Raw genomic sequence first — 16,008 nt, 5'->3', positions numbered from 1 at the left:
GAAAAAAGAACAAACATAAAAGAACATTAAGATTTATATCTAATAAACATAAAAGAACAGAACAACAAAACCCAAAAAAATAAAAAACAAGTGCACCGTTCTTATCATGAACATGGCTTGTATTTCTTCTCCTTCCCCCTCTTTTTTTTATTTTTTTTATTTTTCATTTTCTATATATATAATATTTCTCCTATTGGATTCATAACTTCTCATTTTAGAAATACATTTTTGAGAGAGAAAGAGGAGTGCTTTTAGTTTCTCCCAACAAAAGAGAGATTTTATGAGAGAGAAAGTTCAAAACAAATTTTCTCCTCCTCCTTTCTCTGAAATGTGATTTTAATTGAATTATGTTTACAAAAACTAGTTTATTAAGCGAAATACTATTTCAATTTCGCTATTTTTTGAATTTTTTTATTCATTCAAAGAGGTTTATGTTGTTGATGAATGTGCATCGGGTGATTAAGGTAAATTTTCTCGTTCTTAATTCTATGTTCTTTTTAAATTTTAATGTTCTTTTCTTATAACTTTCTATTTCTGTGTCATCAAAACAGTATGTTCTTTTTTAGAATCAGCAATTGTTCTTTTTACATATTTATAGTGTTGTTTTCAGATATCTTTTGATAAATAAAATAACGGAATTAGAACATAAATTGGTTGAAAAAGAACATTTCCAGAACTTAAAAGAACAAGAAAAAATATAGATCTGGTTTTAAAGTTCATCAAAGGTTTGTCGTTTTATTTTTTAATTAGAACATAAATTGGTTGGAAAAGAACATTTCCAGAACTTAAAAGAACAAGAAAAATTATAAATCTGGTTTTAAAGTTCATCAAAGGTTCGTCGTTTTATTTTTTAATTAGAACATACTGTAAATTGGTTGGAAAAGAACATTTCCAGAACTTAAAAGAACAAGAAAAAATATAACTGCTTTTTATATTTGTACCTTTTGTCTGATTTGTCAATATTAGTGTTCTTTTTGTTAGTGTTCTTTTTGTTAATGTTCTTTTTGTTAATGTTCTTTTGTTAATGTTCTTTTTTTTTTGCGGTTTTTATTTTTGTTGCGTTTTATTGTTATTTATGTGCGTTTTGGGACAGGTGCACCAAGAGCACCATGCACACCCCTGCACAATCTGAGCGTTGGGCTCTATCCGGTGGCACGATCTGTAAAATCAATATTTTTACTGTATTTTGTACAAAAATTAAAAAATACGGAGTATATACTTTCTCCGTTTAGATATAGTTGCATTGTCCAAAACAGCCTGGTCCAAGCATAAACGGTCATGTTTATGTATCTTGGGTTATCAAATTTTTGTTTTTCAGTCAGGTCCGGGTCGGTCCAGTCCTTAAAAATGAAGGATCAAAACTTTCCATTTTTTTTCTTTTTTCCAAATAAGTCTTGAATTATATTCCCGGTGCTTCTGTTGTTAATTTGAAGTGAGTCTCGGGTGAGCAGTTTCTATTTTCACTTGCCGAAAGCATGGACGGAAACTCCTACTGGCATTCGAGTGACTGACAGACTTTATTCCAATTCTCCTCGGAACGCTGAATTCGATTGTTTTCCAAGAATGTTGGTTGAACCGCTTAAGCAAAGCTTTTGGTCGGGTTCAAGATATATGAATGGTCTCATAGGGGCCCTAGTGTCACGATATAGTGTCACGATATCCAAAAAGTAGCCCGAAGTGACTGACCATATAGTATCATTTTTCTTAATCGAAGCTTTTGGAAAGATTAAGCGATTCAGACGGGTCGAGATTTGGACCGGTGAACACCACAATTATAGTAGTAGTAATAGTAGTAGTGACAAGAAGCATGATATATTTAGCTTGTAAGCTGCATGCCTGCATCTGCTATGTAAAAAACACTCTGGTAGGTAGCCTACTTGATTTGCATCTTATTAATTGGGACAATAGTGTCAAAAACCTAGTTGATCACATCATGAATAAGAACTCAAAGTAACTACCACGTACTCGTAGTTAAAATTTCAAGAACAATCTACCTTTAAAATGAAAATACCACCTACAGTACAGAACTGAATTCCCTTGTACGAATAAATACGGAGTGGTGATTTGTTGCCCTGTAAGCTTGTCTGACAACAGCGTAAGCACTCTACTTTTTTCGCCTCTCTTTAAGCTCTGGATCCCTGAAGAAGTGAATAACCGGAAAAAACAAATAACACAAAGATTAGGACAGATTCGTGCATAAATGTATGTCGCTCATGAATGGAGCAGAAGATCGAACCTTTCAATTTGGTCAAGAATGAGAAGTCTTGGTCCAGGAGGAATCTGTGCGTCTTTAAGGGCACTGTAAAGAACAAGAACATCATCTAAAGATATTAGCATACGTAAAACAGCAAACATGCATGAATGCTACAATGGGTGCTACAAAATGGATTAAAATCACTATTTCTCTTTTACCATTCTTAAATTTGGAAGTTCTATGATTAAACAAAGAAGCAGAAAAAACAAGAAAATCAAGCTATATAAAATCCAAATGCATCTGAAGAACAGAGAATTTGAAATCTGGATCATATCATACTCTTTATCTTTTCTCCCCCGCTTCCTCTACCCCCTATCTCTATTACTCACTGAGGTCTCATATAGTCAAAAATTTCCCACAATATGATCTTGATTACTCAAATAGTCAGACGACCTAAACCAGTAGAGTTGGATATGGGAACGTATCCAGGTGTAACACAACCAGTTTAGGGAAATTTTGGACGTTTTACGGTCCAGAATGAAGTGCCAATTTGCCATGCTCTGTCGGGATTTCAGGCATTATGGGTAGTTGAGGTGAATTGGAGAGTCCATGTATTACAGATCACAGATTATGATACTTTTGAGCATGAGGTTAACTTATTTTCCTAATAAGGATATCTAAAAGTCATAGCCAAAGCAAAAATTAAAATGAGAGATTACGATAAAGATGAGCATTGATACTTGCCTATCAGTGAGCAATGGTAATGTACGGTCATTTAGCAGTCCTCTCTTAAAGTTCTTTTCATAGCTCTGGAGGCCAAGGCTAAACAACATGCTTCTTGTTTTAGCATAGAATGGATCATCTTCCAGCACTGGTTTAGAGGAGAACTTTTCTCCCAGCTGCATAAATACAAGAACTCGTAAGCCTTGACAAAACTAAAAAGTACAATAAAGATTCTAAACCTATGAAGCAAAATAGCAGTTTGGTGAGTGACTTCAAATCTCGAACACTTCAAAATCCTGAGCCAAGGGGCTAAAATGGAAATAGCTAGGTGTTGAAAACTTCTATGTGCACTAGTACGACACTCTTCTTCGCATAAGATTACAGAAAAGACATTACAAACCTTGTAAATTCCTCCTTGAGCAAGGGCAAAAAAAGCTCCAGATGAGACTGCACTGGGAATTTGGTTTGGACCACCCATGCCACTAACCAAAGAAAACATGGCTCCAGAACCAAATGCGGCTGCCATGCTGCAATTTAGTACACCATGTCAATACATATATCAACACATCCGACAAGGAAATTGTTAATAACAAACACTAAAAGGTGACACGCAGAAAGTGTCTCCTAGACCAGATCTCTTCAAAGAAGATCAACCTAAGATGATTGATGACCTAGCTAACAATTATACTCTTCAAATTATTCAGTTTGCGCACATTTTGCAGGTCAAACACTCTGGTAGTTATATGGAGGCAACAACAAATTGCCAACCACCAACAAAAAAAAAATCCTCACAACAGTGAAACAAAACATAAGAGTAGAGAAAATAAGTCACTTTGCAAGGACAGCACAAATGTTTTGTAGCGAGAATTGAACAGACACAGCCTTTGAAAATAACCAATAAATAGGAAATACGTCAAGCTTACCTGGACCATACGTCCTCCTTCCCTTTGATTCTCCTCAAGACAGTAGAGATGCCAACATTGACACCTGTCATGACAGCAAAGTTGCGAGCTTGAACCAATGGACCCCCAGAGAGAGCCTACACACAAGCAATGAACTTAGCATGACTAGCACAGAGTATATTCTGCAATAGTTCCCCAATTCTTTAACAAGTGTCTTTGAAAGTTATGCACAGAAATGAAGGAGTTGTTGGTTATTGCACTGATATTCAAAACATACAAATAAAATTGTACGGAGTATATTGTATTGGTAAAGTAATAGTGCATAGTTAATTCAAGTGACATGAAGAAGTTGGTTTAGTGAACAGATAATAAGAGTTGTAGTAGAAGGTAAAAGGCTAAGGGCTTGGTCATCATTTCTGCAGGAGACAATGTTATTTGTTAGAAACAAGGTTGTTCTAGTATATTCATTATCCTACGCTCAGCAGCCCCTTATCAACACCCCCCCCCCCCCCCCTCCCAAACAAACACACACAGTTTGGTAAAAAAAAAAGGTACAGAAAAGGAAGGGAAGGGAAAAGAAAGGATGGAAGTGAAGAGTAAAGAAGAAAGAAATGTTAATTAACATCTTTTAATTTTCTTTTTCCTCTCAAATTCCTCTAGTTTGGGAGGAAAAGAAAGTGAAAATTTTATAAAGAAGCTTCCATTTCCTATCAAATCCTATATAGCTTTGGAACCATACATGAGATATCTTGCTTTTCCTTTCTTTTCTTTCCTACCAATTCGGTGGAAGGGATATATATCTCCTAAATTGCAACACTAAATTGAGTTAACCACTCTTGGGCCACAATAATCAAACATTGAAATTACACCACGTGCTTTATCACCTCAGTTGTAGTCCTTGTAGACTAGTAACCAATCAATATGAAAAAGAACAAAAAAAAAATTAAAAAAAGAAGGGTTTCCAGAAGTTTGAAATGTGAGAAACCGCAATTAATCAGCAGAATTTTGAAAGTGTTAAACTTAGGGCCCCTTTACAAATGAGGCAACCTGTTAGTCAATCAAGATATAATAGTGTTACAGGTTACAATCATTTCCCCTATCACACGAGACATGGTATTATAATGAAAATAACCTAATTTTTATAGGGAGATCTAAACTATATACCGAGTAGGACACAAGAACCACATTACATAAATCTGATATCCATACAACAGCTTCGACTTGTGTCAGCAATTCAGCCCATTCCATAGAAGGAACCAGCATAAGTCACACAAGCAACTTTATTCTTTAAACATATTGATAAAAAGTAAGAACACCCCAATCTTTTGGTACATTTGAAAATCAAAACCCTACCTTGTTTACTAGCTCATTTCTTATGGAATCCATAGTGTCTACAATCTATTATAATGCCACCCCAATCCGAAAGGTGTAAAGCGAAAACTTAAACCATTTGAACTCCCCAGCATAGAGCTCAATACATTTTGTCAGTACTGAAATGAGATTATAGAAACTTAATGAACAATTCACATCCCTCTTCACCCAATATTCCAAGCATCCATTTTCAGGTAAATTGGACATTACACATGATTCCTAGAATAAAAATCAATAATCCCGCTTCGTGCTTCCGATCCTAGGTAGACGGTATCATGTGATTTGGTTTATCATTTTCTACCCTAGTAACCACATTGGACATATACATAGAAAAATATCAAAAATTACCCGGAAAATAGGATCAAATCAATTTAACATAACAACACTCAAACCAAGATCAAATCAACACAAAATAACATCAAAATTTGACCCAACATCAAAATTCAAAATGAAGAAACAAGAAATTATACCTGAGCTTGTTTCAAACTAGCCATAGCATTAGGGTCAAGACTAACACCAGGAGGAGGCTGAGGCATAGGCAGGGAGGTCGAAAGGTCCTGCGTAAGGCTACCCATAAGACCACCAATAAGGGCACCTTGGGTGGCACCACCAAGAGTAACAACAGCAGCTTCAACAGGAATAGATTGTTTTGCAAGCCAAGCTTTAACCTTTACTTCCACTTCTTTGATTTTGGTTTGAATTTGGGTAATTGGGTTTTGTTGGATTAAACCCTTTGATGAATCCACCACCATTACTCCTTGCTTTCCTTCTCCCATGGTCGAAACCTTTCTGGGGGTTTAGGGGTTTTTGAGAGGGGATAGGAAGAAGAAGAGGGTTTTGAGAGGTGTGGATGGTGGGAAGATAAAATGAGAACTTTGGAGTGGCAAAAGACAAGTATTTGCCTGTCACTCGACCCAATTCCCTAACCTGTTGAAATTATAGGGGTTTGCCTTATTTTTATTTTGTTGGGAATTAACTAAAATAGGGGAGCAAATTAGGCATCATGAAATTGTTAGTTGTTGACTTGTTAATGTTAAAAACTTGGAAAAAATCAATTTGTGAACAAAAGTAGAATAATTTATCAGGTTGAGCGTCTTTATAGATTGATGGAGTGCAAAGGGACCCCCATTATTTCAACGCAAGTTCTTACTCTTTTATTTCAAATTTATATGCTTTTAGTGCATATGGAATGTTATTTTATACGCCAATAGCTCTAATTTCGCATCTTTTAATTTTTGGTTACTTTTTGTCTCGGTCTTTTAATTTACAAAGGTTGCTTTGTGAGTTTTTTTATGTCCAAATGTTCGAAATTCGATAATAATCAGATAGGGATTCAATTTTAGAGCCTTATTTTCCTATTTAGTTAGAAACATTGTGAATATCTAATGCTTTTTGGTTATTTTTTGGCTCGATAATGAGAATTATTATCTATATCCAAGTCTTTTAGTAGGGCCGAGCTCAAAATCCTTCTCAATTAATTCGTATATTGCAAAACACCCCTTAGATGTAAGGAGTACTCCGTGGTTTGCAAAGTTTGGAATTTAGATTTGCAAGTTTCATTTCTAATCCATCATTCACACATTTGGTTAGTTAAATAAAGGGATACAAAGGATGTCAGATTGTCATCAAATAACATACATCAAGTCATTGAAGTGAAAATATTGAAAACACAGTAACTAAATGAAATTTCACCAATCTCAAAAGTACAAACTTTACAATGATAATTGTTCTTATTGTTAACTCTTTCCAAGTCTATTCGAAAAAAGAAAAAAATGTTCACGTAAATGAAAGATTTCCTATATAACAGTTGCACCATATTACAATACAACTTTCTCACTCAATCTATATGAACTATTGAACTTCAATGTTAGTATCCATGTATGATGTATCCAACATCGAAACCAAGTTGGTCTTGGCATATTGGTTGCTAACTTTATCTCTTAATCAATAGTCTACATTTGAGATTGAAAACATATCATTGGCCAACTTTTTACCACGCAGGGTGATAGGGTTAGTCATTGTTGTCGGCGGTGGACACCTTAGTTATACACCCCAAAAAAAATGTATCCAACATCGGACTATCGGAGCCGTATTGCCCTCATGTTAGCACCACGGTGGTCAACGTTCACCAACTCCACCGCCATCGGCTGTCCACCACCTGGTCCTTTGGTGTGTTAAATTACTACAACCCCCATTTCCCCTTTAACTCCTTCAGGCCCCTAATAATTTAACTCCTTCAGGCCCCTAATAATATAATTCAAAACCTCATTCCCTCTCATACAGTGGCGGAACTTAGAGATTCCGGTAGGTCACGTGACCCAGGAATTTTTTGGGAAAAATTTTTAAAAAAATCACCCAAAAATGTTCAGACCTATTTCGCGTAACACCTACTCCTCTCCTCCTCTGCTCCCCACAGCGCCGCCCAGGCTGCCCACTTGCCCAGCCCTCAGCCGTCACCGTCACCGGTACTTAGGTCCACCAATGTGACCGGCTCACAGGTCCACCACCGTCACCAGCTCTGCGTCTCAGCTCACCGCGCGCCCAGCCGCCCACTACGACGTAGTCTACCGTCTACAAGAAGCTGAACTGCCGTCTGCTGAAGCTCCGCCGGACCGCCCCTCACCATTCACCATTCTTCAAGGACTCAAGGTTGGTCTTTAATTGCTTCATGTTTATGTTTTATTGCAATTTAGGATTGATTTCTCATGTTAATTAGTAAACTTCCAATTATTGGTGATTGGAATTGAGAGATTAGTATTATTATGAGACTGATTCTTAAGTTTTCCATTAAACATCTGAATTATTTATTAATCATGCTCTTTATTCGTTAATTAGAGCCATGATTATGTTTTATATCGTGGAATTTGGACTCTGGTTCTGAAACTAGTGTATTCTTTTTATCAAATTGAAACAATCTGGGAAAAAAAATCTACAATTACAGAGCGAAGAAATACTTTAAAAGCTTGTTCAGTTTGAAGTCTCAAAAACATTTGTTCGTTTTGTATAATGATCAAAAGTGATTAATTTAGTGCCTGCGTGAAATAAAATAAATTGATTAACAGAGAGTTATCGCCATTATTTAGTCCACTGACTTCTGAATTTAATTCAAGAGTTTGTTTTGATTTTTCAATATTTAATTCATGACTTTGTTCTGATTTTTAGACATTTAATTCATGAGTTTGTTTTGATTTTTCAATTTCTTGCTGTTGTTATTTGTTAACAGATTAGTTCATATAAACCCTCATCATTGTTCTTGTTATGGAGGGAATTTTGAAGAAATATCAACAGAAATTCAGGAAAGTACGAGAAGAAATGGATCGTTGGGAAGACCTCCAGTCCCGCTTAATGTCCCAATTCTCGAATGCTTCTTCCATCATTGGAAGACTTCAGGTCTCTAACTTTTAACTTCAATTTTTAATTTTTTTGTCTATTTGATTGTGTGGGAAGATTAAAGTTCTAATCTTTGTGCTTTAGTTTCTGAAATTGATTATGATTTTGGAAAATTTTTGTTTAGATGATTGGAGATAAGAAGAATTATGGTAGTTTGAAGGGTGTTAATGGGGTTGAAGATGCAGTTTTGCAGAAGCAAATGGAGTCTTTGGAGACAATTTTGCTTTCAATTAAGAAGACTGTGTTAGTTCAATTACTTTCCTCAGCACTTTACTTTTGTCGCTTTTTTGTTTGCAATTGAACATCTCTATTGCTCTTATGTGTTACTTCGGCTTTTCATTTTACTTTAAGTGCCCGTGTTAGAGGCTCGATACTTGGAGATAGATTTGACACTTAGATACTTCAGTTTGGAATAGTATGATACAGAATTTTCAATTTGTTTTTAAGTACTTTGTTTTTGTTGCTACATTGTTAGAAATTGCATATCAATTTCTTTCTCGAATCGTAGTATGTGGTAAGAAGATGATATGGATTCACTATTCCAAAAAAAATATAAGCTAAGTGATTATAATGAGCATATGAGCTGAATTTGTTTGCCTCAATTTAACACCTCCATCGCCCTTTTTAATAGAATGTGGTAAGAAGACTATCTGACTTGTGTGCTCATTGTTAGAGACTTAGAGATCAGTTTGGTAAAGTGAGAACAATAGCTAAGGAAACACTTTGGCTGACGGTTGATTGAAAACTTATGCTTGATGATCATGTACAACTATTATCCACCCCTCATGGCCTGAATTTATGTCATTCATATGAGGATTCGTTGTCAAGATAGCATGAAGTAGATTCCTGAAGACATTAAAATAACTGGCTACTCTTTGTAGGGAAGATTTCCACAGTATTGTACTGTCATTAGAAAAGATGGTCCGTGACAGTAAGCAGCTTGTTCAAGGAGGATCTCATCAGCGTTCCACTAAACAACTGCAGCAGAGAGTGGGGTTGAAACCAAGTCTTTCAGATTGCTTAGATGGGCTTGCTATTCTGCTGGAGATGCACAACTCTGAGTAGGTTTTTTATTTTTTGTTTTTTGGCATGTTCTTAATTATCTACAAAGTCTAAGAAATGTGATTATGACTTATGAGCACCACGGTATAAATTACAAGTGAGGAGAGACATACTTAAAGATTAACTCTCCTCATTGCTTTGGTTGGTCCATTGCTTCCAACCTTCTATAAACCTTGTGTTATCGGTTGGTAATTGCCATTCACTCTCTCTCTTTTTTGTTTTTACATCTCCCTTTCTTTGGGTTCTGTTGGGGAGAGAGGGGAGGAGAGAAGCAGTGGCGTATCCAGGATTTTGAAATAGGGTAGACAGTAGACTATACTACATACGTAGTAGTATATAATAAAATAAATGACATGTAGGTAATATATTATAGAGAGTATACATAAAATTACTTATGTACATATAGGAGAAAATAATAAAAGAAACTTATAACTACGAAGTATTTCCTTAACAAAAGTGTATACAATTAATGGTTATTTTTTGAGAAAAAATAAAAATATACCATGATTTGATCTTCATACAACATATAGTAATATCTATTATAATTACTATAGAACAACTATTTTGCCTAATATACTACTCCACTTCTCATTATTCAGATTAATGTATTTCGTATTACAATACTTTTTTTAGGAGTTACGCTTGTAAAATAAATATTGATTAAGGATGTTGTATGTGAACTTGGAATTGCATTGAGTTGTTGGATGAATATAAATTATGCAATAAAATGATCAAAGTAAAAAAATCATCTTGTACATAAGAAAAATTGTTGCCACTACTCGAACCCGCGACCTGTTGAATTCTATAAGTAGTAACAACCATTGAGCTGCAAATACGTTTATGTATCCTTTAGGGTAATATTAGTATAAATGAGAATTAATGACTTTGTTTCAGAATGTTTTTTTTTTTTTTTTGGGGGGGGGGGGGGGGGGGTAGACATTTGTCTACCCTAAGTACTAGTAGATCCGCCCATGGAGAGAAGGATTTGAGGGTTCATGGGAAAAGGCTGTTTTTCAATTCAGACTGTCATAGTTTCCTTTATTCACTTTCCCATCTATGCATGTAGGTCAAAGCATATTAATGCTTACATTTTCTCCCTTTTGCTAATGCAGGTACCTTCTGAAATCATCAGTTGTTTCTGCACTCTTGAATATTGCTTTAAAGCCCAGGTAAATTAAGATAGACGATGGGTTTTTCCTTGTATGCCGCATTGTTAGTATCTTTGCCCTTTCCAGTATTGACTTAGCAAAGTGGTTGCTTATGATTAGGAATTAGAATAATGAATAAAACAAGGGTGGTGCTTAGGTCTTACAAATGTTTTACAGTGCAGAAAATTACCAACTATTACAGTTCAGAAGCTAGACTATGTTGATGTTACTGTCATTGCCTAAAGGATGTTATTTCACTGTTATGATTTGTGACTACATTTTGTCAAATTCCTGTTGTGCTATAGTGCTATTGTGTTGAGAGATATGTTACCCTATTTGGCTATTATTGGTACCTTTGGGTCTTAGAAGTTTCGTAAGCATCGATTGTGTTTGAAAATGTTGTGTTTGTGATTTACTTCTTGGCTATTTCTATGTTTTGATTCCTGTGACCCTGACTAAGGTTCAACTTCATTCAGTTCCAAAGACCTGGGAGCGTTGCGCCAGCTTTTGTTCGATCAGCCCAATATCCCTAGAGACGAAGGTATGCGTGCTATTTTTGAGATAAAAGCTGAAGTCAGAATATCTGTCATGAACTCATGATATGTGACAAGTAACCGAGAATCCATAGGTCTTCCGTTTATTAATCATCTCTTACTCATAATTTACTTTTGGAGTTTTGGGTATTGACTGGATCAATGGAGTGGCCAAGTATTTATATTGCATAAAATAAAGAGAGGCATAACCTGGTAGTCCTGGACTCCTGGTTACAGTTTCCTAGCAGACCCAGCATTGGCCTTTTAAACCGCATATTTTTTACGCGTATATTCTAACTTTTGCCTTTGACTTCACAAATGTTAAAACTTATTCCTGGTCATTGACCTGGTTTATGGAAGAGAAGGTTTAATCTGGGAACATCTGCAGTTTACCAAAAAGTCGGAATTGTTGCTTTCATATTTGGATTTCTCTTTTCTATTTTGTTGGCGGACTTGCAGATCTGATAACTGTGATCTTTATGAGCTGCCTGTAGAAATAGAAATTCTTATGCCATCTCATGTTGTGGATTGCAGTGCAGTTCATTTATGACATAATTTTCGCCGAAGACATTTGTTAAAATGGACATCAGTCACTGGTAATTTGAAGCTGGAATTAAAGTGCAGTTCAACATGAGTGATTCTACTTCAGTCATCTGAGGCTGGAGTTCAGTACACCTGCCTCCTTGGCATGGTTGGCGGGTTTATGACACGCAGTACTCCCTCGCTGAAGCACATCTAATTACAAGGCATGTCAGTATCACATATAGCCCGCAATTTTCCTGTGCAGATCAGCAAATGATAGAAAAGATGATTCTGAATCCCTCAAGTGTCGCTCGTGACTGCCTGGTGTTGCTGATTTTTCTTGGGAAAATCCCTGAAGAACAGAAAACTTGATTTGTATGCAATTAATTATGTTCATTTCATTGATTAATTTACCAGAAAACTTTTGTCTAAATTTCCATTCTTCATTTGAAACAAGTACAAAGAAATCAAGTGAAATACAATGAACAAGAATAAGCTTTATACATTGCAGGGTATACTTCAGCTACAATGATTAAGCAAACATCAGCCAGAAATCATTCACAATAACATCCTCATTCTTTCTGAGTTTCTTCAGCATCACAGATTCACAGCGATCCTTGCCTCCGGTCCAAGATTGAGGAGCATGACTATTCAACATAGTCTGAACTCTGAAGTTCCGAATCACGGGAATCACCACGATTCTCTGCCATAAACGGTCTGAAAAAAGGCGTTGCCATCCTCCCCTTCAAATGGGTCCGTTTTGCGTCTCCTCTCAGTTGGACAAAGAGCAGAGATTGCGGATATGGTCATGAAACCCATGCTTATCATGAATATTGTTCCGGAAGCTAACAAAATGATTGAAACCATTTTTAATGTGGTGAAAAGTTCTTTTGAGTTGATATTGTAAGTTGTAAGTCTGAAACTTTTTTGCTAATATACTCAATGTTTTCATCTTCATCCCCTTTAAACATCCTTCTTTAACCCCCTTTCCAAGTTTGTAGAGACCTTTTGCTTCTTTTACCATTTCTGGGGTTAAGTTTTGATGTTTTCCACATGGCCTTAGCTAATTAATTACTTGAATGTACATATCAATCATACTATTACTTCTTCATGGATGAGCTTTGATAAGAACTTCCTCTGTGACTCCGTCACAAATAATATTCTTGTATTTCTTTTTGGGATGTCCACGAAAAATCTTCATGTTATTTGTAATAGAAATTTCACTCACACGGACTATGTGATGTGGGTCCTCTCACACTCTCAATTCATATTTTATGTCATGTGGGTACTCTCATCCACTAACAATCTTTTAATTAACTTATTTATTCTTATTTCTCCACTCTACTCGATCAATTCTTTTATATGCATGTACAAACTAATAAGAAGATTTCCATCAAAAAAAAAAAAAAAAACTAATAAGAAGATTATTTGTGTATGAAATGAGTGCCATTTTATCTTGAATACATTTTCAACAAAAAGAACTTTTTAAGAACAAAATTTAACATAAAGAACAAATGTAATTGAAACTTCTGATCTGTTATGAAATGAGATGAAAAAAGATATTTTATTACAAGGAAGTTACAAGCAATAAGAGTAAAATATACTTTTGGGGACTTATCTTTCATAACTTTCATCATTTGGGGACTCACCTTATATCCTTCATCATTTGGGGATCGACGGTGGCCGGAGAAATAATATTCCGGCAAGCTTAGTTTTTTTTTAATAAAATAAATACAATATTTAATTACAAAATAAAAAATAAAAACAAAATACAATTTTTATGAAGATTAAACTGTACTGCAAATTCCGGTCATAATATGACCACTGAAATTAGTAACCACAAAATAGCCCCAAAAAATTGCAACTAGTTTCATGGGTAAATACTTGTCTTTCTTTAATTGTTTAATGTTATTTAGTACTCCATACTATATAACTAATTAACTTAAGTATATAGAACTACCATAGGTCGTAAGATTACAAAATTTCACTCAAAAACTTTGACATTCTCGATTAGAATCAGCTAGCTTGTTGGGAAGATATTGCATGTGAAATGCAGCATGCATGTACCGGAAGATCATGAAGATTTTGCAGCTAGTTAAGTGACAATGATTATATTGAATGTAATTAAAGAAATATTGGAACGAAATATTAATGACAATATATAGCATCTGAACCTCTAATATTCAAGATAAAAATGAGAAATAATCAGCTCCATGAGAAGGCATAGACACATAGTACTATACCAAAAAAAAAAGATCGAAGCATTAGACAACAAGGTAATTTGAGAGTTTGAGCACCTTGTGAATGCATTTACATAGGCTACTTTTTTTAAAAAATTAAAAAAAAAAAAAAAAAAACGAGACAAGATAACAGAAGCCATATAGATGCTGCTCTAGTAATCCCATATCAGGTAATCCCAGCTCCAAAGTGATGAGTCATTTTACACATTTAGCAAAGTAGTATTGTCTAGCTTATAAGTAGAGAAATGAATTTACCTGGACTTTAAAATCTTTTGCACCTTCTGATCAATCTCGGTTGTAGTGGCCTCTATTTTTGTTAGCCAAATCCTTGCAACAAGATTATGGCTTATTAGTTGGTAAGTTTACTTGATTTTATTGTAAAAAGAATGAGTTCAACATGGAGGCTTTAAGGAAAAAAAAAATACCTGTAATGCCTTAGAGTATATATAATTTCTTCCGTTTGGAGCAATAAAGCTATGATTAGAGGAAGTAACACTATTTTGTGTTGATTGTGATGGTAATTGAGCATTGTCATTCATTATTGTTGTTGACCGCAAAGTTTGTTCTCCCCCATAATCATATCCAAGGAACCTAATACCATCAACAATAGATTTCCTAGGATCCAAATAATGCAACTTACTTAGATTAGTGTACCCCAAATTTGATACTAATTTTCTAAGATATGATGCATCTAAATCCTCGGCCAAATCATTGAATATTGTGGTAGACTCACCCTCGTATCCCATACCGCCATGAACTGATTTCCAACATCCACCGTGATGAACAACAATGCATGGTTTTGGTTCCATTGCAACAACCTAAGTACCTGTTATGTAATCACACAAATTTGGTCGAATTTCCTTCAAAAAATTGAAAATTTTACTTAAAGCCCTAAACCCTAACCAATTACATATACAAATTGTTGTCTAATGACGCTAAATGTCAAAATTGCAAAGAAAGAACGTGAATTAGATGTAATACCTGGCTGAGATTAGCGTATGTTCTTTGAAAGAGAATGGAGATAATTCATGAATTTCTCTTAGGGTCGTCCAAGAGTCAGGAGTCTGCTCTAACTTGTATTTTCTATCTCCTTTTAAAAAAAATAGCTTTGTTTAATGAATTTTAATTTTACTTGCTTGTTTTAATGTACACGCTAATATTAGCAAAGTCAAACTCACCGGAAAATAACCACTTTTCCACCGTCGATCCCCAAATGATGAAAAATAAAAGGTGAGTCCCCAAATGATGAAAATAAAGAAAGATGAGTCCCTAAAAATATATTTTACTCCAAGCAATAACTAGTGAAAGTTTTCTACCGATTTGCTTTTCGCATTCTCCTCTATTTATATTTTATAGTGCAAGTTTTACTATGCTCTTAGGCATTATAGTCAAATATTGCAACACCTACATATCTACCCTATACATAGGTGAAAGAAAAACTAAGAGAAACATTAAATGAAGGAGTAACATGTATTCAACATTTGTGGGCATTCATATTTTGTTTCTCAACATTATCAAAAAAGAATATACTAGGAACCTTGTATTCAATGTTAAGCTCTCATTTTTACACAAGAGCGGTTGACAATGCAAAAACTATTATTTCATAGTCCGTAGAATCTAACTAATACGAATTTGAAACGAATTTGAGAGAGCTTTCCAACAAATATTGTTGTTTTCCCAAGTTTTAAACCTAAGACCTTGATTAATGTAGAACAACTCCCTTACCAGCTGATCCAAACAGAAGAAGTTATTGCTTAGTATTATGACCGATGAATTCCTTTATCGTTATATTTCTATAGAAAAATATTGGGTGGTTTAGGATCACCACGCCATCTACAATATCCGTACCAAACACACACAAAAATAATATTTTGAGGTTATACTTGTATTAGTTAATAAAAAAAACATTTTTTGGTTTTAACC

At 34.9% G+C, this 16,008-nt stretch overlaps 2 protein-coding genes and 2 long non-coding RNA genes across 5 annotated transcripts; 2 read left to right on the top strand and 2 right to left on the bottom strand.

Annotated features, from left to right (window-relative positions):
• Positions 1-225: 225 nt before the first annotated feature.
• Positions 226-2,020, top strand: LOC130469351 (uncharacterized). The gene is made up of 2 exons (XR_008929838.1): positions 226-464; positions 1,094-2,020. It is a non-coding gene; the product is annotated as an uncharacterized lncRNA (long non-coding RNA).
• On the bottom strand, positions 1,870-6,109 carry LOC110797956 (chloroplastic import inner membrane translocase subunit HP30-2). The gene is made up of 6 exons (XM_022003090.2): positions 5,661-6,109; positions 3,841-3,956; positions 3,318-3,444; positions 2,939-3,093; positions 2,237-2,299; positions 1,870-2,138 (listed from the first exon to the last, which is right to left on the bottom strand). Exons 1-6 carry the CDS (start codon positions 5,964-5,966, stop codon positions 2,105-2,107), a joined length of 801 nt encoding a protein of 266 aa, XP_021858782.1. The 5' UTR covers positions 5,967-6,109; the 3' UTR covers positions 1,870-2,104.
• A 1,379-nt stretch (positions 6,110-7,488) lies between these two features.
• LOC110797945 (uncharacterized protein At5g43822) lies at positions 7,489-12,802 on the top strand. Of its 2 annotated transcripts, XR_002535973.2 has the most exons (8): positions 7,491-7,839; positions 8,414-8,580; positions 8,705-8,823; positions 9,462-9,641; positions 10,755-10,811; positions 11,267-11,331; positions 11,858-12,220; positions 12,357-12,802. XR_002535973.2 is itself a non-coding variant. In XM_022003079.2 (7 exons), exons 2-7 carry the CDS (start codon positions 8,449-8,451, stop codon positions 11,899-11,901), a joined length of 597 nt encoding a protein of 198 aa, XP_021858771.1. In that variant the 5' UTR covers positions 7,489-7,839; positions 8,414-8,448; the 3' UTR covers positions 11,902-12,802. The 2 variants fall into 2 exon arrangements, 1 of the variants encoding a protein (XP_021858771.1); XM_022003079.2 differs by having other exon boundaries at positions 7,489-7,839; positions 11,858-12,802.
• A 767-nt stretch (positions 12,803-13,569) lies between these two features.
• LOC130469350 (uncharacterized) lies at positions 13,570-15,371 on the bottom strand. Its single transcript, XR_008929837.1, has 5 exons — positions 15,264-15,371; positions 15,067-15,175; positions 14,819-14,911; positions 14,511-14,700; positions 13,570-14,412 (listed from the first exon to the last, which is right to left on the bottom strand). It is a non-coding gene; the product is annotated as an uncharacterized lncRNA (long non-coding RNA).
• Positions 15,372-16,008: the final 637 nt, after the last annotated feature.

This window comes from Spinacia oleracea, chromosome 3 (genome assembly GCF_020520425.1).
Source record: "Spinacia oleracea cultivar Varoflay chromosome 3, BTI_SOV_V1, whole genome shotgun sequence".
NCBI lineage: Eukaryota > Viridiplantae > Streptophyta > Magnoliopsida > Caryophyllales > Amaranthaceae > Spinacia > Spinacia oleracea.
The sequence above is the reverse complement of the archived record's forward strand: the minus strand, read 5'-3'. Positions and strand labels throughout refer to the sequence as shown.

What these genes read in the sequence shown, in the direction of transcription:
- LOC110797956 (XM_022003090.2), bottom strand. Translation starts at nt 5,966, where the DNA reads ATGGGAGAAGGAAAGCAAGGAGTAATGGTGGTGGATTCATCAAAGGGT. An exon ending in AAGGAGGACGTATGGTCCAG is followed by an intron (nt 3,445 to 3,840) that starts GTAAGCTTGACG and finishes ACTAAATTGCAG; the next exon opens with CATGGCAGCCGCATTTGGTT. An exon ending in ATTCTTGACCAAATTGAAAG is followed by an intron (nt 2,139 to 2,236) that starts GTTCGATCTTCT and finishes TCACTTCTTCAG; the next exon opens with GGATCCAGAGCTTAAAGAGA.
- LOC110797945 (XM_022003079.2), top strand. Translation starts at nt 8,449, where the DNA reads ATGGAGGGAATTTTGAAGAAATATCAACAGAAATTCAGGAAAGTACGA. An exon ending in CCATCATTGGAAGACTTCAG is followed by an intron (nt 8,581 to 8,704) that starts GTCTCTAACTTT and finishes ATTTTTGTTTAG; the next exon opens with ATGATTGGAGATAAGAAGAA. An exon ending in AATATTGCTTTAAAGCCCAG is followed by an intron (nt 10,812 to 11,266) that starts GTAAATTAAGAT and finishes AACTTCATTCAG; the next exon opens with TTCCAAAGACCTGGGAGCGT.